The 25,994-nt window shown below is 37.0% G+C and overlaps 1 protein-coding gene and 2 pseudogenes across 1 annotated transcript; all 3 read left to right on the top strand.

The window, feature by feature from the left end:
* Positions 1 to 1,728: 1,728 nt before the first annotated feature.
* LOC137747883 (copper-transporting ATPase HMA4-like) lies at positions 1,729 to 12,513 on the top strand (annotated as a pseudogene).
* An 8,692-nt stretch (positions 12,514 to 21,205) lies between these two features.
* Positions 21,206 to 21,811, top strand: LOC137746564 (transcriptional activator hap3-like). The gene has a single exon (XM_068486583.1). The coding sequence runs from the start codon at positions 21,266 to 21,268 to the stop codon at positions 21,809 to 21,811; it is 546 nt and encodes a 181-aa protein (XP_068342684.1). The 5' UTR covers positions 21,206 to 21,265.
* Positions 21,812 to 22,103: 292 nt separating this feature from the next.
* Positions 22,104 to 25,083, top strand: LOC137747882 (copper-transporting ATPase HMA4-like; annotated as a pseudogene).
* Positions 25,084 to 25,994: the final 911 nt, after the last annotated feature.

The following is a 25,994-nucleotide window of genomic DNA, read 5'->3' as shown; positions in this document are numbered from 1 at the left end:
TGGATTCTGATTTCTAGGGCCTCATCCTTTTGGATTTGGGTTACACAAAGCCTTGTACGAAACTAAGTGGGCTAAACCCCCTCCTAGGTGGATTTAATCACCTATTGCCGAACCCTAGGGCCTTAATCCACTAAATCTGTTAAGTGTAACCCTAATCTAGTTAACCCTAGGACTATATAAACATAAAATCAGCCACAAATTCGCACCACCCTTTATGCTATTCAGAAACCTTGTTGCCGTAACACCCTAGCCTCCATTCTCATCCTCCATCCACTCCATACACCTCCATACACCACCTGCCGCACCCTACCACCATATTCAGCCATCTTTCATCCCTCTAAACAAGAACACACCATTCAAAACCCCCAAATCCACCACCCACACCTTGTGCTGCAGCAAGGAGGAGGAAAAGAAGCCATAACCGTGCATCAAATTCATCCTGGAATTGCTGGAACGTTTAGGTGTAATCTTTCTTATGATTTCAATGTTTAAATTCAATAATAGCTGTTTTGCGAGTATGAGGAACTAAGCCCCTTTTTGGCTAGGGGGAATTTCGAAACCATGGCTATATTTGCATTATGATTTTATTACTTTCAGTTGTGATTTCATGAGTGGTGAATTCAATTTACTTACCTGTTTGAATTAAAACTTGTTTATGTATATGAATTAAGAGAGCACACTTAATTTGCAGGCATAAATCTGATGCTAGGGTATAAGGAAACTTCACCTAATCGTTGGGAACTTATATTCATGAGTAGTTAAGATTGTTGGTCACAATCATGTTAAGTAAATTCTTGGCATAAGTATCATGCGCTTTCATAGTTACGAATGTCTCATCAACACTTATGATTTCCATAGAACCTAATGATCTTTGATTGTTTTTCTATTATGCCCTTTCATATAGAGAACTTTTGAGCAATAATTTGATTGCAATGTGCTAATTCCATTCAATTCAATGACCTAAGGGAAATCTCAGAGTTAATTTAAGCGTACCTAATTAACTTGGGGTGTTGAGGTTCATAATTCATTGAATAAGCAACTGGAGATTGTTTTGTATGCAAGTATACCATGTGTGGAGAAAAACCTCCTAGCTATCCCACCATCCACTTAATTCAACCAATTTCGTCCAAATCTGCATAGTTTAATTTCTTGTTTTGTTTGTTTGATTTTCGTCCAAAACCAAATCCCCATTTGTTTTAGAGTGTCTAATTAGTTCAAATATGTTTTAGGTTGTGTTTTTAAGAGTTTTGAGTCAAGCTAGAACTAATTTTCGTCCAATTTGGTGTTTAGAGTCAAATCTGCCAGTTTGTGTTTTTTTAGGCAGTTTTGAGTGTTTTTAGCTTATTTTGAGTCTTGTGAACTTGTTTTGAGTCTTTTAAGTTGAGTTAAGTGTTTTAAAGGTTAGTTTTATCTATTTGAGTCAGTTTAAAGTGTTTAGCAATCCCTCATAATCCCCAGTTTAAGAACGATCCCTACTTATTTATATGCTACAATTGTCAAAAGAGGGTTAATTTGTGTGTGAAGTTAATTTTCGCATCACTCATCTTCTTCGTCGAATTTTTTCTTTAGTGGATCAACCTTTAGGTTAGCTTTCACGTCATGCTGTGCCTCCAGTCGGTTGACGAGTGAGCCAATTTGCTAGTCTTTCTCCTCCACGGTCCTTGTTAGCCTTGCAATTGCTTCACTCATTTGAGCAGTTGCTTTTTGACGAAAGTCGAACCAGTAGTCATGACTTACATGGTTACGGGATGCGCGATGCTGCTTGAGTCGGCATTAGAAGTCAACGACTTAAATTACCTCATTGGCGCTCTTAGCCAGGCGAGGGTGATCACGGGCTCTTACCTCAAGTGCTCTTGTTCTTTCTGCAGAGTTGATGTAGGGGTGGAAGACGTGGCTGAGAGAGCTATGGCCTTACTTCGTGTTGTGACACCCGAAGTGCCACCACTTGCGCGAGGATATTCTTGTTCTTCGCTTTGGTTGCGGGAACAGTTTAATCCTTTCTTGACGCCATTTGTGCTTTTTACGGATTTGAAGATAGAGTAAGAGGCAGAGATTGTCCTACTGGGCGTGCCAAATTTGTAAACATGAAGATTCCTGTGACAAATGAAACAAGAACATGTGTACAAAGTAAATTTTGTATTAATGAATTTGTAGGTTACAATCTATTTTACAATTTAATCATCTGATTTAATCTTCATAAGGTGTTGATTTGTGGTGTTGTTAATCCAAGGGTCGTGGTGACTTGATCTTGGATGAATGATTGGAAGTTTCTTCAAGGGCCATTAGGGCTTGATCTTGAATGAAATAGGGCCTCAAGGATTTAGCTTGTGCGAGGGAAGAACCGGCACATGTAAATGGTGCTTGTTAATTCTTCGAAGGTGTCGACAAAGAACAAAGATAGCTTTCTTGATCTTTTGGAATTCTTGGGAATTTGGGATGTTGGATGCTTGAGAACTTTAGAGTTTCAAAGCTTCAAGGATTTTGGGGAATTAATTCTTTTCCAATTTGGGAGTAGAGAAAATGTATGTGAATTGGTGCCTCAAAATGAATGCCTTGGCCTCCTATTTATAGATTTTTTCAAGGCTTAGTTTTGAATATAATAATCAAATAAAATAAATCCTTTATGCCAAGTGTTGACACGTGTCCTTCTTGATGACTCGTCTGATTCTGTTGAGTCATACGCTATGTGTACAATTTGTGCAACACGTGGCATGTGACATGTATGTCTCGGCATGTTGAAATTTTAATACGTTGGTCAACATTTATTTCTCTGAAATTTTGATGTCTACAGTGGCATTTGGTGATTAGTTTGTATGAACATGATGATAGTTGACAGTCAACATAAGTACTTGGAATGTATTTATGTTTTGGTGTTTCAATCCATGACCTAGTGTGGCAATTAAACTAACAAGTATAGTGTTGATATTTTCGAGTTATTTTTATAAGAGAAGTTTAGTTTTTCATTTTATTTTTACTTTTACTCGCACACCACGCGTGGGGTTATTTTTCCACCGACTCTGGATCCGGGATGTGACATCCGCTTTGTTACATACTAAAAAGATGGTCTTCACAAATAAATCTTTCATTTAACAATCGAAATTGAAAACTTTTCTTTGCATAAAAAGAAATGTTTTGGAATGGAGATTAAAACTATGAGCTGTATTCCCAAGATGGGGAGAGACATGACTCATTTCTCTATGACTTAGCCTAAGTGAAAAGTTCTCAATCTGCAAAGAGAATTAGGTTCACACGAGTGACTTCTAGACAATTTTCTTTATTTATGTTGACATTGATAGTCATTCTAACTTTCTAATAGTACGTACCTTGGTGGATAACAAAGAACGTTACTTCCATATCTGGCTCATACATTCTTATCTAGTTGTATTCAGGGTGAGAGTCCATGAAGCTTAGTAATTCATGCCCCGCAATCGAGTCCACCAACAAATCGATCTATGGGAGTGACACACCCCGACCTAATAGCAATTAAGAGGTTGTAATGTTGATTGCCGACACTAATTCACAAGATAACCCTTATCATTAGATGATGTCACAATGCCAACTTAATGACAAAAGCCATAGTAAGGAATTAACGATGTGAATAGATTTGAACAAAAATGTTCTTTATTAAATTCAAATGTCAACAAGCCAGCAAATCCAAAAGAACCCCCTACGTAAGGACATCAATCAAGGGGCACATCCCATTATTATCACATCATCTGGAATAGACAGTAGTTCATACAATAGTTAACACAAAGCAGTGTAATGCAGTGCCATGCATAATCAAAAGTTCAAACATGCAATTATTACAAACTGGATAAAATTGCAGTAAAGAGATCATCACCCAAGTTTGTAGGTGGAAGCCTCATTGGCAAGCCCACTTGTCACCCCCTGAAGTTTCCTTGTTCTCACTATGTCCTAAGGGGTCGACAAAACAATATGTTAGTGGATCAAGTTTATCTACTCAAAATCATTTAAACATATAACCCCAGTTTTGAAATCACATATAAGTAAAAAATTACATAATAATAATACTAACATTATAGTAATAAATTTCATATCTCAACTCTCATCATACCAAACTAAGTAATTCAATCATACACATAACATCATTCAAGTTGTATAGCAAGCAAGTGAAATGACATCTACCTGATTAATGACTAGCGTCTACTAGAGTATCTAGCCTGTACAAGAAATATCGGTACCTGCAATAAACCTATGGTCGTAGCTAGCTATACGAGATATTATGTTAGCCATGTGGTGAAAATAAATCTCTAATAGCCTCAAGATATCATTTAAAATCTAACTATATTCAAGTCTCCTTAAAGGCCATCCAATAGTACTATGCATCGGCATATATAATAGTTTATTTAAAAACGTTTAGCTTTCGAAGGGATCCACTCACAGGTAAGTAGAGTGTCCTCCCTCGTTAAGCTTCTTGCCTGAATCCCTTTTAACCTCGTGTATACCTATGAACGTAATATTTAGCTTAAATAAGCACTTCTAGACATTCTAAGAAAATTATCCACACTACCATTTAACCTTTGAATTTACACAAATGAAGGGCATCATGTGATTCAGAATGATGAATTTAAAAACCTAAAATCGGTCTCAGGTTCCTCATGCGCAGTTGTGCTCTGGCCATGCGTCAACACGAGCTGTCACGCACCAGGAAGACGCACCGCCATCATGTCACTGTTGCTAGTGAACAAGACATCGTACTTACCATCAGCGTTTGGCAAGTAATTATTACACTCGCCGTCGCTAGTGCCACGCGCCGGTCGTCTAGAAAGTTTAACCTAGGAAACAGAATATACCTGCCTTAAAGGAATATGCCTTTAAATCTAAAAAGCATAGTCGTTGTTGCCGTCAAGTTTAATGGCCACTGCCATTGACCGCCATTATCGAGACCTCGTCGAAAACTGCAGAAAACCCACAACACGATTACGGGCTCGGATAAACTCATTTCAACATGTTTTAAACCAGAATTTGAACAAAACCTCAGTAATATAAAGGCTCATTTCAACTTGTTTTGAACCAGAATTTGAACAAAACCTCACTAATAGGTTTAAAACTTACCCGATGGTTGAATCTATTTCGGATTCAATAGAGACTCATCGAATTTCATCATTGGATTCTAGAAACGAACACATTGAGCAAGCATGTAAATTTTCTGAGCTTTCCAGCTCAAAATCCACATGCAATTGAAGATTTAATTACCTAGAATTGGTTCCAACTGAGTTCAAGCACCAACAGTCATGAACTCTATGACTTTTGGCTGAAATTGCTCGTCGAAAACAGGGAAACATGCACAATATACTAAAAAGATTAAAACCCTCGAATCCTAACTCAACCTCAACGCAGATCATCATAGAACCAACCCTAGAACTTAACATTAGTCAAGAATTAAATTTTAGGTGAGAAACCTCACTAGGGTTCAAGAATAGAGCTCGAGGCTCTCGGCTTCAATGCCAAAGCACCTCACGGTGCTCCGATGATGCATGCAAGACCATATTCGTGTTCCCCGAGTCCCATGGGTTTAGAATATGCATATTTAAGGTTAGATTGGTGACGGAATAGGTGATGGTGGTGACTGGGACTCACAGTGCTAAAGAGAGATGGAAAAAGCTTCGAGAGTTAGAGAGAGAGTGAAGTTGCAAGAATTGAAGTGGAAGGCCCCAGAGTGGGGCATAATCCCACTTAAAATAATTTTAAGTGAAATTACAATTTTGCGCCCACACTAATTCCGTGACAAAATGTAACCATCGTAACTCCAATTTCAAATTTGTTTTCGACCATGCATTCATGAATACATAAACTATTTTAAAAAAATCTAAGAAAGTATGAGAAGCTAAAATTCAAGTCAAGGCTCGATAATTACTCAAGACATCCAACTAGAGGCATTTTAGTCATTTCACGTGATTTGAGAATAAAATACAATATTTTAAGGTACTGGTTGTAACAGGGAGTAGGAACAGATCCTTTAGAGAAGCCATATTTAGGTTTGTGAAATCTACACATACTCTCCACTTAGCATTCTTTTTTGCACTAATACCATGATCGCTAGCCATTTTGGGTGGTGCACTTTGACAATGAACTTGGCATCTTTGAACTTGTTGATCTCTACCTCTATGATATTACTTTGCTCTGCTTTGTGATTTCTTTTGCGTTGGATAACTGGTTTGGCAATTAGGTCTAGGTTGAGATGATGGCAGATCACAACATAATCGATTTCGGGCATTTCTTCTGCTGACCAAGCGAACACATCTTTGTTTGCCCTCATGGAGTTGGTGAATAACCCTTTTCTGCAACCGGTCAATTTGATCTGATCCTAGAATTTTGTTACGTTCTATTAGATCGAGACTAGTACTACATCATCTTCGCCTGCCTTTGACTTTGGGTGCTGTCGTTTTTGGGGTCAAGATCTAGGTCAAATTCTTTATAGCTTGTTTACTGACCTCCTGACTGTGATTGCTATGCCGACTCTTCCATGAGGGCACTGAAGCTTCGCTCTTCCTTCGAGATTATGTTTATGTTTTCGTCAGCACAGTAACGTGTCGTCGATTAGTCTCCTTTTATTATCTTTACTCCTCTCAGAGCAAGGTAGCGGAGTAGTTCATGGTAGCTGGATGGGACAACTTTCATCTTGTGTAACTAATTCTGGCTGAGGATGGCATTATGAAAAGTTGAGCAATCCATGATGTGGAAGATTACCAAGTGGCTATAGGGCTCTGCCTGGACTGCTAGCTTTATCGTCCTCAGTGATCAGATCTAACCCTTATTGAAAATGTAAAGGGTGGTCTGTCCTTCGTTGATGTTGTCAAGAACTCCCACCTTTCGACGGCATCCTTGAAGAGTGCCGGCTAAAGGCTCTTCGTCGGTCAAGTCAGTGAACTGTTTTAGACTCAAGCAGTGGTCAATAAAATTCAAGTACAAAGATTACGTTACTAGAGATGAACCATAGATGTGTGTATCCATATCGTAGGGAGAGATCTTTCAAGGGTAAAATCGTTGTTTTAAGCCCGGAGATTCCTAAAGGATATTTAGAAGTAGATATTACACCATTTTAGGACTTGTGATTCCTTGCACTGCAAGACAATTTCTATATTATATGAACTCTAAGACTTATAAAGGATTTGATTATGTCTATATCCAGATCAAATTGGGTGTTTTACGAAACAAGCATGTTTATCTAGCAGAGTCACTAGGATTCCACCTATTGCCCTAAAACAACGTGATGATGGCACTGCTGCTTTGTTTGGTCCAACTTTGCTCGAAGTTGGTGAGTCCACGATCGGAATTATGAGGTAACTGTATTTGGATCAACCTTACTCTAGCCTTGGAAAATCATGGTCTCACACCTAGGTGGCGTTGATTCAGGAAAAATGCTACCTCCCAAACTTAGTGATTATAAATATTTCCACTGCAATAGTTGGAGTACCACCTTACTTCGATACTAGGTCTTTAGCCCATGGAAATCCTTCTTGCCCTAGACTCTTTTTTTTTTTTTTTTTTTTTTTTGCACCGATTAGACTAAAGGTAAAAGGTCGTTAGGTATTAACACTAGCATTAACAAGGTTCTCTTCAACACTTATGTTTATGGTAAAGTGATTTGTTCAAGAGGTTATTGAGTTCAATTCTTAATGAAAGCACCGATTGTCAGAACCAAATTTTGCTCCACCGCTTCTGGTGGTGATGCCGAAACTCATTAACTTCTAAAAGAATGAACAACCATAAGTAAGCTAAAGACCACGGAGGGGGAGGGGGGTGTGCCGGTCAAAGGCTTTCTTAAGATCAAGTTAGTAAGAAATATTAAGACTCAAGCAGTATGCAAGGGAATAAGTATGTAGAGATTGGGTTATCAAATATGAATCCTAGAAGTGTGTATTTATACTAGTCGTGGAGGAGACCTGCTAGGATAGTAAAATCCTTATTGAACCAGGAAAATCCATGAGGATATCTAGGAAGTAGATATGCCATTCTCTTAGGAGTATGTTACTTGTAGCACATGCCAGTCTTTAGACTGTAAGGACTTGAAGACTATAGGAAACCTGTTGATTTCTTGCTAGATTAGGTTCCTAAATCTTGCAAAACAAGCATGATCTATCTCATCGAAGTCAATGGACTTTGGCCACTGATTTTGGAATAGAATGATGATGGCATCGCTGATCTACTCCGCATTGGAAGCTGTTTTGTTTATGACCGAACTTCTAAAGTATGTGTATTCTGATCCGTGTTAATCTAGCCCTGGAAAAACATGGTTCGACATAAGAGATCTTGGAGGTGGTCAATCATTGGAATTAAGTCTAGGTCCAAAGGTATAACTCACAAATCCCTCTCTTTATTCTTCAATATGTTTCTTTGATGCTTCAACTATGAACCTATGCTACTTAAACGGGATTTCCATAACTATTGATTGTTTTACTTCCGTTGCTTATGTATATAAATTCTGAATTGTATATTCATGCAAGTCATTAGAAATTCCATAGAAATCTCCACAGTTCCCTTCATTATATATATAGGAAGCCTTTAAGGGAAATGATCCTCATTTTTTTTTATAAAAATGGAGATTAGTTGTGAGGTCCACATCATATTGAACTTTAATGATCTGAACCATCTATTTTTCAAGTTGCACCTCATACATCATCCTTGCAAAATATTAGCCAAATTGGAAATATTTAAGACATCTAATTAGATTCAAAAAAATTAACGTATACTTTGTTATATAATAAACAATAAAATTTTATCTTGATTATTAAATAGGCAAATGGTTCCGGATTGAATTGAATTTTTGTAAGGATGATCTATGAATGATCTATGAATTGAGACTTGCAAAATAAATGATTCAAATCGTTAAAATTTGATAAGGAGTGGACCCCACATCTAATCCTCATTTTTTGAAAAAAAATGTGGATCCTTTTGCATAAAATGCCATATATAATCTCCAACATACTGGACTGCAGAAGGTGATAATTGCTCATTAACCTCCAACTATCGTAAATAATTTATAGAAATTTATTCTGATGTGGAAAATAAAAATCACTCATTATGATCGGCGTTTTTGGGTTCTCGTTTACAACGCCGGTTCGCCACTTGGACTCCACCCCTGCTGGTTCTAACTATAAATTCACTTGACTAGATTCCTGCCCTTTCAACGGACACAGATAAAAAAATATAAAACAAGTTTCAGAGAGAACTAGATAGAGAAAGATAGAGGTAGTGAAGTAGAGAGAGAGAGAGAGAGAGAGAGAGAGAGAGAGAGAGAGAGATAGCAAAAGCAATGACAGAAATGGAACGTATGGGTGGTGGGCTTCCTCCAAGGCATGCAAAATCATCAAACCCTGGTAAAAGTCTCTCTTAGCAAATGGCATCTTGTTTTGATCTTTTATTTATTGATATATTTTTTGTATTACTTGCTTTAATTTATTCTTGATGATTATATATATGTGTGTGTGCGCATATATAAAATAAGATTTGGTTTTCTGATTATTTGTTTTTAATTTTCTTATTTGTTTATGGAATTTTATTGCATGCATGTCTATTTCTCTTCAAAATTTAGAGACCCAAATTTATTCTCTTCCTCTCTCCCATTTTTCCCAAATATAGTTTTTTGTCCAAGGCCGATCTCAAAGTTTTTGCATTCAATCTTGCATTTGGTGGTCTTTTGCATTTAATTTTGTGTTTGTCTCAGCTCCTTATGTGCTAAACTGCAAATATCACAGACATATCCCTAATCTTTTTAGGATTTTCATTGTTTTGTCAAGATTTTAACACAATTTTTTTCGTGGGCGATTTTCCCTGCTTGATATAGTTTGTGTGTGTTCGTGTTTTTTTGTATTTATTTGTGTGTTAGATTTTTGGAGGAAGTCAAATGCATTTCTTCCTTGTCATAATAAAATTAAATTTTCTGTTTTTTTTCTGTTTTTTTGTTTGTTTTATTTTCTGCATTATTTTGTCATTACACCACGTATTATGACAATTTTTCAATTGCATGATTGATTCTTTTTTTCTTTCCTACATCAGGTTGTCATTGTTGCATTTTTGACATGGCTTGGATGGTTCATTCCTGGAGAATTTGGTCTTTTTCCGAAAAACTCAAAAGGCATGGATAAATTTGAGCTGGCATTACAATTCGGTATCTCAGTATTAGTGGTTGCTTGCCTTTGTGCCTTGGGACAAGCAACCCCCCTATGGCAGTAATGGTTGCAACAGGGAAGGGTGCTTCACAAGGTGCTCTTATCAAGGGTGGAAATGCACTCGAAAAGGCTCATAAGGTTCATAAGGTAAGACCACCTTATCTTGGGAAACAAATTGCTTTTCAATTCAGAATCTAGGTTTTCAACTTTCATGCATTTTATTTTCATGTTTTTTCGGTGTAGCTTCATTTTACTTGTTCCTACTTACTCTTCCTTTTGAGGACGCCGAAAACCTGTTTGTTTTGGTATTAGGAAATGACAATTACTGATTAGATATTATCCATATGTCTGAGGGTGCAAGTGTAGTCCATTTTCTCATCTTTCCTTTGTTATGAAGTTGCTCTCCTCATATTGGTCTGGTCATTTTGTATTATGACCTATGCTACCAACATAGTTTCGTAATATAATAGGTTATGCACTTCATTTCTAACTAGTGAAACGCTCTGTCACCATTCTGTCAACGTTTAGGCTCTTGACATAAAACTAAATGCAATCTGTGTCATTGGGTATGAAGGATGTTCTTTCTGTATGTATTGGGATTGAAGATGCAACTATCATTTCATGGTTGGAATTTGTCTCATATGACTCTTTGGTTCTTGAACGATTGGTGGCTGTATGCACCTTGTCCATGTCAGCAAGCCATACTCGCCAAGTTTCCCTGTTTCTTGTAGATAACAGCTCTCACTGAGGGAGAGTTCTTCCCAACTCGTTTTCTGATAACAAGGCTAATAATTGTTTCGTTCTTTTTGTTATTTTTTTTCCTTTCTAAAAGTTGAACAGATGGTAGCTAAGTCATGAAGGTTGATACATTTTTTAGCATTTGGCACTTTATTGATGTCTGGACGTTTATTGACATGTGTTTGATGCCTGCAGGTGAAAACGGTTGTCTTTGATAAAACAGGGACTCTGACAATTGGGAAACCCGTGGTGGTCAATGCAGTGCTCTTCTCCAATTACTCAATGGAGGAGTTCCGTCCTGTCTCTATTGCCACAGACATTGGTGCATATTTTTCAAATTTGTACATTAAAAGCTTCATTTGCATAGTTGCATTAAAAATGTTAGTGTTTGTAGAGTAGTTAGGATGAGATAAATCACTGTTTATGCTATCGTAAAATTGATTTGTCAATCATGCTAACATTCCTCTATGTGAGAAATATGTAGGCAAATAGTGAACACCCAATAGCGTAATTGGTGGTGGAGCATGCTAAGAGGCTGCAAAAGCCGTTTGGATCAACTGAACATGTGATGGAGGCTGAGGATTTTGAGGTGCACACAGGAGCTGGCGGCGTTGGTGGAAGAGTTGGTGACAAAATGGTTTTGGTTGGGAACAAGAAACTCATGCGCATAATAATGTCCAGGTTGGTCCTGAGGTTGAGAAATGGCTCGAACATATGTGTTGGTTGCCATTGATGGAAAGATTGCCGGGTCTTTTGCTGTAACTGATCCAGTGAAGCCAGAGGCTGCGCGGGTCATCTCTTATCTTCACTCGATGAACATTACTAGCATCATGGTTGCTGGTGATAACTGGGCTACAGCAGCAGCCATAGCGAAGGAGGTTGGCATTGATAAGGTGTACGCTGAGACGGATCCACTGGGTAAAGCTGATAGAATCAAAGAATTGCAGGTACGATTATGGAATAGTTACGAAGGTGGTGTGAATAAATTACAATACCCAGCTACACACGCTGTTTTATTCTGGTTTGCAGATTCAAATGACTTATCTATATTAAACCGATGTTTTTAAGAAATTTTCAATCATTATTTCTATATTAAGTTTGTTTAGCCATTTCTAACAGTTAACTGAAATTGGCTGCAGATGAAAGGAATGGCGGTGGCAATGGTGAGAGATGGAATTAATAACTCTCCAGCTTTGGTTGCAGCAGATGTTGGCATGGCAATTGGTGCTAGCACCGACGTAGCTATAGAAGCCGCTGATATAGTTCTGATGAATAGCAACTTGGAACATGTAGTTACAGCCATAGATCTCTCCAAAAAAACTATGTCACGAATTCGATTGAATTATGTCTGGGTCCGGGCTACAATATCCTTGGCATGCCAGTCGCAGCATGGAGTCTTGTTCCCTTTCACTGGAATTGGACTACCACCGTGGCTTGCCGGTGCATGTATGGCTGCTTCATCTCTCAGCGTGGTATGTTCTTCTCTCTTGTTGCAGTCATATAAGAAGCCTTTGCATATTCAGAGCGTCTCCAACGGCAAGTTTGCGTGATGGTGTACGTACGTCTGACTAGTTTTCAACCTCTGGTTGTTGCTTCCCTTCGTTGTTGCAGCAATGAATTTGTACATGCGATCGTGATTAATAATTAATTTAGAAGCATAAGGCCCTGATTCTTCGATTGAACTTTAGCGTATCATCTTTCGTTTTTTTCTGTTCCAAAAAACTAATAAGCTAAGTTTAGATGATTTGTGAATCCGAAGAAAGTTCAACTAGAGCTTGGTTGTATGTAAACGCTGTAATAAATGTCGATTTAGTCCAGAATTATTCAAAGCAAAATTAGGTCAACTGTTTTTCTTAAACATTTTAAAAGCTGTCAATTTCATCTCTACTTTTATATTCGAAGCAATTATATTATTTATTTTTTTGTCAATTTAAGTTAAACACATGACACCCTTGAGAGGAAGTATCGTCATTTTCTCATCCATAAGCTCTTAACGTTACCACTAAGTTGCGGATTTAATAACTACCAATTTGCTACTTAGTACTACAGTCTAGCATGATACTTTAGTCCCCAAATTATTCAGAGTAAAAATTAGGTCGTTAAACTATTTTTCTTAAACACTTTAAAAGCTGCCAATTTCATCTCTACTTTTATATTTGAAGCATTATATTAATTTTTTGTCAATTTAAGTCGTACACAAACACCCTTTAGATAAAATATCGTCATTTCTCATCAAGAAGCTCTTAACGTTACCTCTAGGTTGATCTAACTGCTAATTTGCTATTTAGTACTACGGTTTAGTGGTATTCCTCTTCATTTATAGATGAGAGACTTGAGGTTCAATTCTGGCCAAAGGCAAATTTGAACCACATTATTGCTAGTCCATTGTGAGGCTAAGCCCATCTCTACCCCCTTCCCCTTAGACTAACTCCAACCCTTGGAGTAAGTTCTAAATTTTCCCTTCTATGAACTATGCGCTCCAACATTTATCATTGCTGCAAAGGGCAGCCCAACCCACGTGGGTGTGTCCAGATGTGAAATCCCGTTCTTGGATTTCACTATTGTAATTTACGTATTTCGTATTCTTCTCTTTTCTTCCTCCATTTCAGTTTTTCTCTTTTTCCTTCCATTAATTTTTGCTATGGATCAACATTTTGAAGATCAACATTCTGAGGAACTCCATTTCGAAGGTGAAGAGTTCGAAGTTGGTTCATTTTTAAATTATTATGATTATTAATTTCAGTTTCAGCTTTGTATTCTAACTAGTATTATGCTTAAATTGAAAATTGATTTTTGTTTCTTGGTTTTTAATTGTTTTTTTCTGTATTTATAAGGATCAACTTAACAAAGAAACAAATCCTCAATTCCCAATTCGAAAGAACTGCCTTGCTCATTTGATTCATCTAGAAAATGCATTAGTGATAATTCCAGTGTTTTTCCAAAACATGTAGCGATAGATGTTAGAGATCACACAAATCTTCCGTTTATGATTTATTTTATTATACCTTGAAATTTGTGTAATAAATTCTCTTATTTTTCAGGAGATTGCTGAAAAAAAAATAATTATAATCGGCAGTTGAACAATGAACCGCACCACTGGGTCAAAATCTTTTGCAAGAGTTTAGGAAGAATATGTATGGGTTGTACATTTTTAAGAATTGTGGTTAATTGTAGTTATGGTGGATAATTGTTAGTGTTTGGTACTATTGTTATTGTTAATAGTTTTATTAATGTTTGCTTTGGCCTATATATGAAATATGGTGGGAATTATCTTTTATAATTTTTTAATTATTAATAACGAAAAACTGAAGCCAATTTTTTATTATTAATATATTTGGTGTCGCTTATGGGCCACATCATAATAATTATTTTATTTATCCAGATGCAAGGTAATGTCGGTTAGGGCCAACAGTAGTTTGATATTATAATGTTGCTTCTAAGCGACGTAAAGTTCGATGTCACTTTTAACCGACACTGTTGTTCTTTTTTATTTTATATTACTTTGCTTCATGGTGGTGGATTAAGAGGACTAACCGACGTCAATGCCCTTTTCGTGACGCTAGCAATGGTGTCAATTCCTCTATGCAACAATGCATGATTTGATGTCGGATTTATACCAAAAATCCAACAGTAATTGGGGTTTCTTGAAGGTTTGCACACCGCCAGTGATAGTCTCTTTTGTAGTAGTGGGTGATCATTACCTAGAGATAGGATGTGGTCCTACTTGGTATATCCATGATAGGGGACCATACGTATTTGAAGGGTGATCATGCTTGGTATCATTGCTTGTACTATTAGATTATGCCTATGGTTCTACTTGGTATATCCGCAATGGGGGACCATACTTGTACTATTAGATTATGCCTATGGTTCTACTTGGTACATCCGCAATGGGGGACCATACGTGTTCTAAGGGTCATGATGATTAGTTGTACTTGGTACATTTCGATAGGCGACCATATTTTAGTTAGATTTTGTTGAGTGGTCTAAAATCCCTACTCTTGCTCATTTTCATAAGGTTAGTCCGACCCTAGATTCGAGTGAATAGGGATTGCTCATAGTAGACGTTGCGTTTATAAATTAGATTTATCATGTTATTATTAGGAATCCAGGTAGGGAATTATGTAGAATTCCTTTATTAAATTTCATGAATTGATATGTGATCTTATTGATTGATTAACGTAGTTAAATGTTAATATCGTGCATCTTCGATTCTTGCGATTGATTAATTGGAGTGATTGTGGATATGATTGTTATTACTATGATCAGATTCGTTGACCAATGTGGCTAGAGAATAATATTGTGCTTCATTGGTTGTTCATTGAGATGTTGGGTGCTATAAATTGCAGTATTATGTTGAAACATAGTGATTTATGAGATGGATGAAATGGAAATCTTGATTGTCATGTGGGTTTGTTATGTAGCTCTGAATCTAGTAATTTCATGCTTGTCAAGTTCTAATAATTAATTGAGGAATGTTATGCTTTTCTGCTTACACGTACTTTGAGAAATGTCAGAGTGTAGTGAATGGTGAACTACGAATGGCTTGATCCCTTCTTAGGGTACGTAGGCAGTCTAACGCAAAGGTTCAAGGCAGCAATGAAATAAAACAAAATGAATGCGTGGTTAAATCATTGATTGTGCTTTGGTCTTGTCTTGGAGACGAGACATGTTAAATAAACAGGGATGTGTTGGTGTCACGTGTCGATCTTGGATGTATGTCGGGATCGGGGTGTGACACCAACAATTGTTGGCTAAGAAAAGTAAGCCAACGACTCTTCTGATTGATCAACAGCTGAAATTCAAATGGTCGTTGGTTATCCAACGGTCCACATTTAATTTAGTTAATGTTTTTGTTTTATATTTATAATTTCATTGAATCCAAGAGCTGATATCTAATATGATCAAATCCAACGGTATAAAAAAAGATCTAACAACCCAAATTTAAATCCAACGACTAAAATAATTAAAATTTTTTATTATTTAACTAAAAATTCACCCAAATTTAATGATTTTTCAATATTTGTCGAAATTTAAATATTTTTGGTTAAAATGTTCATAAAATTAAATTATAATAGTGTACATAATTTTACTTAAAAAAAATTAACCTAAATTTATTCTTTAATAACCTCGGGCTAAAAAGTTTAGGCCAAAAGTATTGGACCGGAAAAGCGATTTATGGATAGAAGTCAAGGGGTACATCCCATTATTATCACATCATCCGGAACAGACAATAGTTCATACAACAGTTAACACAAAGTAGTGTAGTGCAGTGGCATGCATAATCAAAAGTACAAACATGCAATTATTACAAACTGGATAAAATTGCAATAAAGAGATCATCACCCAAGTCCATAAGTGGAAGCCTCACTGGCAAGCCCACTTGTCACTCCTAGAAGTTTCCTTGTTCTCGCTATGTCCTAAGGGGTCGACAAAACAATGTGTCAGTGGATCAAGTTTATCTAGTCAACATCATTTAAACATACTAACCCCCGTTTTGAAATTACATATGAGTAAAAAATTACATAATAATAATACTACCATTATAGTAATAAATTTCATATCTCAACTCTCATCAAACCAAAGTAAGTAACTCAATCAGACACATAACATCATTCAAGTTGTATAGCAAGCAAGTAAAATGGCAACTACCTGATTGATGACTAGCATCTACTAGACTATCTAGCCTCTACTATATTGGTACCAACAATAAACCTATGGTCGTAGCTAGCTATACGAGATGTATGTTAACCATGTGGTGAAAATAAACCTATGGTCATAGTTAGCCATATGAGATGTATGTTGACCATATGGTGAAAATAAACCTATGGTTGTAGCTAGCTATACAAGATGTAGGTTAACCTATGGTCGCAGAAGGTGATAATTGGTCATTAACCTCCAACTATCGTAAATAATTTATAGAAATTTATTCTGATGTAGAAAGTAAAAATCGCTCGTGCTAAGACAAACCTAAATTCTCTGTGTCGTATTCTTAAATTTGGGACCTTTGAGAGCAAAAGGAAAATAATTTACCCCTTCCATAATGAGATTGATGAATTTGGAATCTCCTAATTTTGTAAAAGACGTAAATAATTTACCTCATATGGTAATTTTACATGCAACAATGCACTAGTTAATGAATTCATTGATTGTATCAACTAACACATTTTTTTTTTATTTAAGGAAAACAAAAAACAAGAAGAGTGTTAGACTACGTGACCATCAACGATAAAATGATAGGATGCTTTGACTTAAGAAAATTACATTTTTAGAGAGTACATTGCAATTGCAAACGAGTACAGATCCTCTCTAGATTTAAAAAAATTGATCATAAGGATCAAATGATCTAGGCTGTTGAAATTTGATACAACAGCTACAATTATTATAACTTTTAAAGAGCCCCCTGTTTATAGTTGTTAGATCAAATTTCAATGGCCCCGATCATTTGATCCTTAGGCTCAGTTTTTTTATATCCGGAGAAGATCTGTACTCATTGCAAACAATTGCATAAACAAAAATAAATAGCAGTTTATTGAATGAGGATCCTATTTGTTAGGATCCCGGGGATTTTCTAATCGTGTTCGTTCATCGTACATCGTGCAACCAGTTTTCGTCTGGTATAATTTATATTTAATTTTAAATAACAAATTTTATAATAATTTCTAATCGCACGATGTACGATGAACGGACATGATTGGTGGATCCTCAGGATTCTTACATCCCAAAAAAAAGCCAAACTCTTTTATCCTAAACTTTCAAAGTAATAGAGACTAATATGTTGACACAATTTGCAAACTAAATGATGTGTCATCAATTAAAACTAAACATATTTATCAACTTTCATATCATTTAATTTATAAAATTTTGTTTATAAATTTAGTCTTCCAAACATTACTCAAACTTTCAGGTGCCATTGAAATAAACATTATGGCATCTCCAAAGGAAATGCCAAATTGTCCACATAAGCTATAATAGTAAAAAAAAGATAGCCACTAATTGTTTCCAACCGAAATGGCAAATCTTATGTGGCATGACATGGAATGGTAGAAAATGGGTTTGCTGTCAAATTTGACAGCAGCTTCAAATTTTTTTTACTAATTTAGAAGGAGATTTTGGATGAGTCGACCTCTTTTCCTTCGAAATGTAAGTGTGGTAGAAGTCTATGACTCAAACTTTGCTCAAAAAAAGGATCGATCGGGTCATCTTGGTTTATCACCTTTACAATAGGTCACTGCTGCTATGAGGATGCTTGCTTATGCAGTTGCTGCAGAGGTGATGATTATTGAGATGGATTTTTATTTCTTCTATTTTCAATTAAGGGGTTGTATTTTGTTGGATTATTTGTATTAGTATTAATTAATATGACTTTTATTTTGAATTATTTATATGTAAAATTTAAGGTATAAGACAAAAATTAAGAAAAAAAACAATATAATAAAATAATAGTTTAATTTGACATATCAGTTGGAGAGCAAAACATGAAAATATGTCAAAATGCCACATAAGCTGTCAAATTTAAATTTTAGATTCAAAATTTGACATCTCTTACTGGTTAAAAGCTCATTACATTGCTCTTTAGGTAATAAAATAAAAAAAAATTCAAGGGCAATTGACTGGACAATCTATTACTTCCGGTAAAATCATCCCCTTGTCCAATCACAACTCACAAACGCGTGTTATGACCGGCATTTTTGGGTTTCTTGTTTACAACGCCGGTTCACCACTTGGACTCCACCCCTGCTGGTTCTAGCTAGATATAAATTCACTTGACTAGACTCCTGCCCTTTCAACGGACACAGATAAAAAAATATAAAACATGTTTCAGAGAGAATTAGAGAGAGAAAGATAGAGGTAGTGAGGTAGAGAGAGAGAGAGAGATAGAGAGAGAGAGAAGAGAGACAGAGATAGCAAAAGCAGTGACAGAAATGGAACGTATGGGTGGTGGTCTTCCTCCAAGGCATGCAAAATCATCGAACCCTGGTAAAAGTCTCTCTTAGCAAATGGCATCTTGATTTGCTCTTTTATTTATTGATATATTTTTCATATTACTTGTTTTAATTTCTTCTTGAAGATTTTATATGTGTGTGTGTGCGCATATATAAATAAGAGTTGGTTTTCTGATTTTTTTTTTTTTCATTTTCTTATTTGTTTATGGAATTTTATTGCATGCATGTCTATTTCTCTTCAAAATTTAGTGACCCAAATTTATTCTCTTCCTCTCTCCCATTTTTCCCAAATATAGTTTTTTCCAAGGCCGATCTCAAAGTTTTTGCATTCGATCCTGCATTTGGTGGTCTTTTGCATTAATTTTGTGTTTGTCTCAGCTCCTTATGTGCTGAACTACTGATATCATAGACATATCTCTGATCTTTTTAGGATTTTCATTGCTTTGTCAAGATTTGAACACAATTTTTTTCGTGGACGATTTTCCTTGCTTGATACAATTTGTGTGTGTTCATGTTTTTTTATTTATTTGTGTGTTCGACTTTTGGAGGAAGTCAAAAGTATTTCTTCCCTGTCAGAATAAAATGAAATTTTTTGTTATTTTTTTGCTATATTTTTTACATTATTTTGCTCTATTGCTAACAAATTTTTTTTACCTAGATCTAAATGCCCCTTTTATTTATTAGTTTTTGGCCGAATTTTTGTTACAGATCGTCTAGCTAGTTCATTTCAATGTAACGCTTGCTCAAATATAGGTTGCATTTTTATGTAACCACTCATGGATATCTGGTTCTACGCTTGCAGTGGCGTTGTGATGATCTGTAATATACACACACATATATATACCTACTGGCTTAATTTTTGTCTGATTATAGTTGTTTCTTTTTAATATGAAAAACATTATTAGCTCTGCCTTTACTTTGATTATGAGAAATTAGAAGGGTTTCAGTCACTCAAAAATCTGTATTTTACAGAAGAATTCGAGTCGCTATAAGGCAATATACCATCACATGAAAAACTTTGAGGAGCTGGTAGGGTTTCGGGCTGGGAAACGAGTTTTGAACAGTGGTAGACGGATTAGGCAGCACCCATAAGGGAGGCCGTTTCCTGTGTGGGACCCAGCTTTCCGGTTCTTAAAAGAGCCGTTTACACAGTCACAGTGATACGTGGACATTAAAGCGCGTGATGTGTCAATTTATTCTTTGATTTTTGAGCTTACTGTGGAAACATAATCACGGGCTGGTGAGCTCGTGAAGTTTACGCGCATGTTAGGGTTTGTGGTTTGCACATATCGTTCTTTGGTCAATCACTATTCACCCCGATTATTTAGATTATCAATAGTCTATATAGGAAAAGACAACAAATGTCAAAGACTAACACCATGCAATTTTATGGATGGTCAATCATTCGTATTTACGTAAATGGTTGATATTCATTCATTGTTGCTAATTTTATAGTAAATTTCAAGTAAGTTAATTAGGAAAGGGATCCGAAGCTTAATCCACCAAAACCACAAATCAGGGTCTTTGAAACTTGATCTAATGGTTAAAAACAGAAGGTTCCATTAAAAGTTATAATAATTGTAGCCGTTAGATCAAATTTCAAGGGTCCAAATTTGTGGCCTTGGAGGATTAGGTGGAAGGGATCCGAAAAGGATCCCTTTCTAGTTAATTATTCACTGAATTCGACATTTCTCGCACACATTGCATTCATTGAATTTTTAGATTCAAGGGTGGACATGCCCATAACTATGTATTAAGTGTTCCTAGTGGTAAGTTTACAAACGAAATAGGATTAGGAGTAAGTCTACTAGATAAGAATTAAAATAGACTGGATTCAATGTTATTGTGGTATCCCAAGTTACTAATAGAAGAATATGTGAGGCATTCTCAACATCACCTGTCATTATACTGGTATATAGTTTTTTTTTTTTTTTTTTTTTTTTATTATTTGAAACACTTATATTGGTATATAGTTTATGGTAAGTAGTGCAAAAACCTCTTTGATTGGCTATGCCATTTACAATATCTGCACATACACACAGACAATTAATGATTCAAACCCCATTAATATACACCCTCACCCTGATTAATATAACCATAAACCAAGTCTTCCTTACTCATTAATTAAGTGACCACAAATTGTTACTTTCAACGTTTCTCGGGTAAGTTTTGCATGGCCCTGGTTTCCACAAATAAGTTTTTCTTTATTCTTTTTTCTCTTTTTTTTCGAATTTAAGTTACTCATTTATGAGCGTATCTGTACAGTGAATAATTAGTTGACTTACATTGATTGTGTTCTTCCCACCTTGCACGCAGCCAACGCCAACAGTTCCGACGGCGGCAATGCCATCGCAAACACCAGCAACCATGCCAAACTCCGCCGGCAGTAGCGACAACAACACTGAACAGAGAGCCCCGCAGTGCCTCGTTCGCGAGCAGGATCGGTACATGCCGATAGCCAACGTGATACGCATAATGCGGAGGATATTACCCCCGCATTCAAAAATATCTGACGACGCCAAGGAGACCATGCAAGAGTGTGTGTCCGAGTACATCGCCTTCATAACCGGCGAGGCCAACGAGCGCTGCCAGCGCGAGCAGCGCAAGACTGTCACTGCTGAGGATGTCCTCTGGGCAATGGGAAAGCTCGGGTTTGACAACTACGTCGAACCCCTCACCATTTACCTCCAACGCTACCGGGAGTCTGAGAGTTCCGACCGCTCTCAGTTTGTGAAGAGGGAGGAGCTACAGCTAATGGAGTATTACCCTCCCGGGCATGCTGGGCAGGTTGCAATGATGCCTCCCTCGCCACCATCTTATGGGCCGGGATATTATTTCGGGCCCCAGCATGGTCCTCCCATGTATGACCCCTCGATGATGGGAATGTTTAGGGACGGTTCCTCTGGTGCTGGTGGAGGCGGGTCATCGTCGGCTTCTGGGGCGCATGGTGAGAACTCGTTGGGGGGATTTGACCCGTTTGGTCACTTCAAATGATCACCACAGTTTAAAGAAAGGTCTCAGCTGTTTAATTAACAAACGTAATGAATAAATAATTGCATTAGTTTGCAATTAATTAGTAGTTTTAAGCTATTGTGGTTGTTGTAGTTTATCTCTATGTTTTAGCATGGTTGCCAAGTGAGTTTGCTTCCTTTGAGTTCAAGGACAAGTTGGTTCCAGTAATGTAATGAATAACTTCATCCCTGAATGTTCATTCCTTGTATTACATGTTCAATCGTTAACTTCATCCTCTGGATGTTCATTCCGTGTATGATATGTTCAATCGTTAATGGAGCTTTTCTATTTTGGATACAAGGAGCAAATAGCTGGTTCGGCTTCTGGGGTGCAGGGTGAGAACTCGTTGGGGGGATTTGACCCGTTTGGTCACTTCAAATGATCACCACTGTTTAAAGAAAGGTCTCAGCTGTTTAATTAACAGACGTAATGAATATATAGTTGCATTAACGATTGAATCTGTGTTGGGAAAGCTTGATGGGATCAAGAGTGCAACAGTGTCGCCCATTGAAGGCCAAGCTGTAGTCAATTATATAACAGAGCTCATTAATGTGAGTGAAGTTTAAGGACTTCTCTAAGATGCTATTTCTCCGCCTTTCTTCAAAAAACTCATCTTTTAAAAACTTTTCAAAAACATTTGTTAGACACGATTACCAAACCAAAGTTTTTCAGTAATGTATTAGTATGCCTTGTGAGCACTTAGCATATGATGTTTTTTTATGTTAGGTAAGAAAAATTAAGGAAGCTGTAGAAGATGCTGGTTTCCCTGTTTCTGAATTTCCACAACAAGATGTAGCAGTATGCCGACTGAGGATAAAAGGAATGGCATGCCCCAGCTGCTCCGAGTCTGTTGAGTGCGCTCTTCGAATGGTCGATGGAGTGAGAAATGCAGTTGTTGGTCTATCCCTGGAAGAAGCAAAGGTTCGCTTTGATCCCAACCTCACTGATACTAGTTGCATTATTCAAGCAATTGAAGATGCTGGCTTTGGGGCTGAACTGGTTAGTTCTGGGAATGATGTCAACAAACTTCATCTAAAACTTGAAGGAGTTGATTCTCTAGAGGATATGACTATTGTCCAATCCGTCGTTGAATCAGTTGAAGGAGTAAGTAATGTTGTAGTCGACTTGGCAATGAAGAAGGTGACTATTACCTATGATTCAGACCTCACAGGTCCAAGATCTCTTATACGTTGTATTGAAGAAGCTGGCCATGAATCCAAGGTGTACCAGGCAAGCTTGTATATATGTTCCTCCAAGACCAAGAGAAGCTGAGCGGAAACATGAGATTCAGATGTACAGGAACCAGTTTTTCATTAGCTTCCTATTTTCGGTTCCTATATTTTTATTCTCAATGGTGCTTCCGATGCTTCGCTTCCTCCTTATGGAAATTGTTTAGACTACAAGGTTCACAACATGCTCACTGTAGGGATGCTTTTAAGATGGATTCTTTGCACACCAGTGCAGTTCATTGTTGGCCGGAGGTATTTAATTTGTATATTTCTATTCTTCTTGTTCTTGTCATGAGTTTTATAGCAACAACTTGTGAATCAATTACTTAAAGGAGCAAACACTAAATATTGATTTTGGATGTCCTGTCAGGTTCTATGTTGGATCATATCATGCGTTGAGGTGTAGATCAGCTAATATGGACACATGTATTATGAAAAAATTTCAGTTGCACGATTGATTCTTTTTTTCTTTCCTACATCAGCTAGGTTGTCATTGTTGCATTTTTTACATGGCTTGGATGGTTTATCCCTGGAGAATTTGGTCTTTTTCCGGAAAACTGGATACCAAAAGGCATGGATAAATTTGAGCTGGCATTACAATTCGGTATCCCAGTATTAGTGGTTGCTTGCCCTTGTGGCTTGGGACTAGCAACCCCCTGGCAGTAATGGTTGCAACAGGTGGGGTGCTTTGTAAGGTGTTCTTATCAAGGGTGGAAATGCACTCAAAAAGGCTCATAAGGTAAAACCACCTTATCCTGGGAAACAAATCGCTTTTCAATTCAGAATCTGGGTTTTCAACTTTTCATGCATTTTATTTTCATGTTTTTTTTTGTCTGGTGTAGCTTCATTATACTTGTTCCTACTTACTTTTCCTTCCAAGGACGTCGAAAACCTGTTTTGTTTTGGTATTAGGAAAAGACAATTACTGATTAGATCCTATCCATATGCCTGAGGGTGCAAGTGTACTCCGTTTTCTCGTTTTTCCTTTGTTATGAAGTTTCTCTCCTTGTATTGGTCTGGTCATTTTGTATTATGACCTATGCTACCAAAATAGTTTATGTTGATGTTCCGTAATATAACAAGTTATGCACTTCATTTCTGACCAGTGAAACGCTTTGCCTCCATTTTGTTATCGTTTAGGCTCTTAACATAAAACTAAATGCAATCTATGTCATTGGGTATGAAGGATGTTCTTTCTATATGTATTGGGATTGAACATGCAACTATTATTTCATAGTTGGAATCTATCTCATATGAATCTTTGGTTCTGGACGATTGGTGCTGGACGATTGGTGGCTGTATGCACCTTGTCCATGTCAGCAAGCCATACTCGCCAAGTTTTAGATCCCCGTTTCTTGTAGATAACAGCTCTCACGGAGGCAGAGTTATCCCCAACTCCTTTTTTGATAAATTACAGGTACAATTGTGAGATAGTTACGAGGGTGGTGTGAATAAATTACAATACCCAGCTACACATGCTGTTTTATTCTGGTTTTGATGCAGATTGAAATGACTTATCTAAATTAAACCGATGTTATTAAGAAATTTTCAAACATTATTTCCATATTAAGTAGTTTTTAGCCATTTCTAACATTTAACTGAAATTGGCTGCAGACAAAAGGAATGGCGGTGGCAATGGTGGGAGATGGAATCAATGACTATCCAGCTTTGGTTGCAGCGGATGTTGGCATGGCAATTGGTGCTGACACCGACGTAGCTATAGAAGCCACTGACATAGTTCTGATGAATAGCAACTTGGAAGATGTAGTTACAGCCATAGATCTCTCCAGAAAAACTATGTCACGAATTCGATTGAATTATGTCTGAGCCCTGGGCTACAATATCCTCAACATGCCAGTCGCAGCTGGAGTCTTGTTCCCTTTCACTGGAATTGGACTACCACCGTGGCTTGCCGGTTCATGTATGGCTGCTTCATCTCTCAACGTGGTATGTTATTCTCTCTTGTTGCAGTCATATAAGAAGCCTTTTCATATTCAGAGCGTCTCCAACTGCAAGTTTGCGTGACGGTGTACGTTCGTCTGACTAGTTTTCAACCTCTGGTTGTTGCTTCCCTTCTTCGTTGTTGCAGCAACGAATTTGTACATGCGATCGTGATTAATAATTTAGAAGCATAAGGCCCTGATTCTTCGATTGAACTTTTGCGTATCATCTTTTGTTTTTTCTGTTCAGAAAAACTAGTTAGCTAAGTTTAGATGATTTGTGAATCCGAAGAAAGTTCAACTAGAGGTTGGTTGTATGTAAACGCTGTAATAAACGCCGATTCAGTCCCAAATTATTCAAAGTAAAAATTTGGTCGACTATTTTTCTTAAACACTTTAAAAGCTGCCAATTTCATCTCCTTTTATATTTGAAGCAATTATATTACTTTTTTGTCAATTTAAGTCGTACACAGACACCCTTTAGGTTGTGGATCTAACTGCCAATTTGCTACTTAGTATTACAGTCTAGTGGTATTCCTCTTCACTTATAGATGAGAGGCATGAGGTTCAATTTTCACCAAAGGCAAATTTGAACCACATTATTGCTAGTCCATTGTGAGGCTAAGCCCATCTTCAGCCCCCCTCCTTAGGCCAACTCCAACCCTTGGAGTAAGTTCTAAATTTTCCCTTCAAAAATTGCATTCCAACCCTTGTTTTAAAATGAGGTTAAGTCTTAAAACTCAAAAAAAAAAAAAAAAAACCAGATTCTAGCCAAGATTTAGGCCAAGGTTAATGGAAGAGCCCACTTGTGCAAGTGGAAGAGAGGGAGTTGGAATGACAAGTGCCCAAAACCACTCGCGCCACACATGAAGGATGCGCTTCAGCATTTATCACTGCTGCAAAGGGCAGCCCTACCCACGTGGGTGTGTCTAGATGTGAAGTCCAGTTATTGGATTTCACTATTGTAATTTACGTATTTCGTATTCGCGGGATTTG

Source organism: Pyrus communis, chromosome 10 (genome assembly GCF_963583255.1).
Source record: "Pyrus communis chromosome 10, drPyrComm1.1, whole genome shotgun sequence".
Classification (NCBI taxonomy): domain Eukaryota; kingdom Viridiplantae; phylum Streptophyta; class Magnoliopsida; order Rosales; family Rosaceae; genus Pyrus; species Pyrus communis.
The sequence above is the reverse complement of the archived record's forward strand: the minus strand, read 5'-3'. Positions and strand labels throughout refer to the sequence as shown.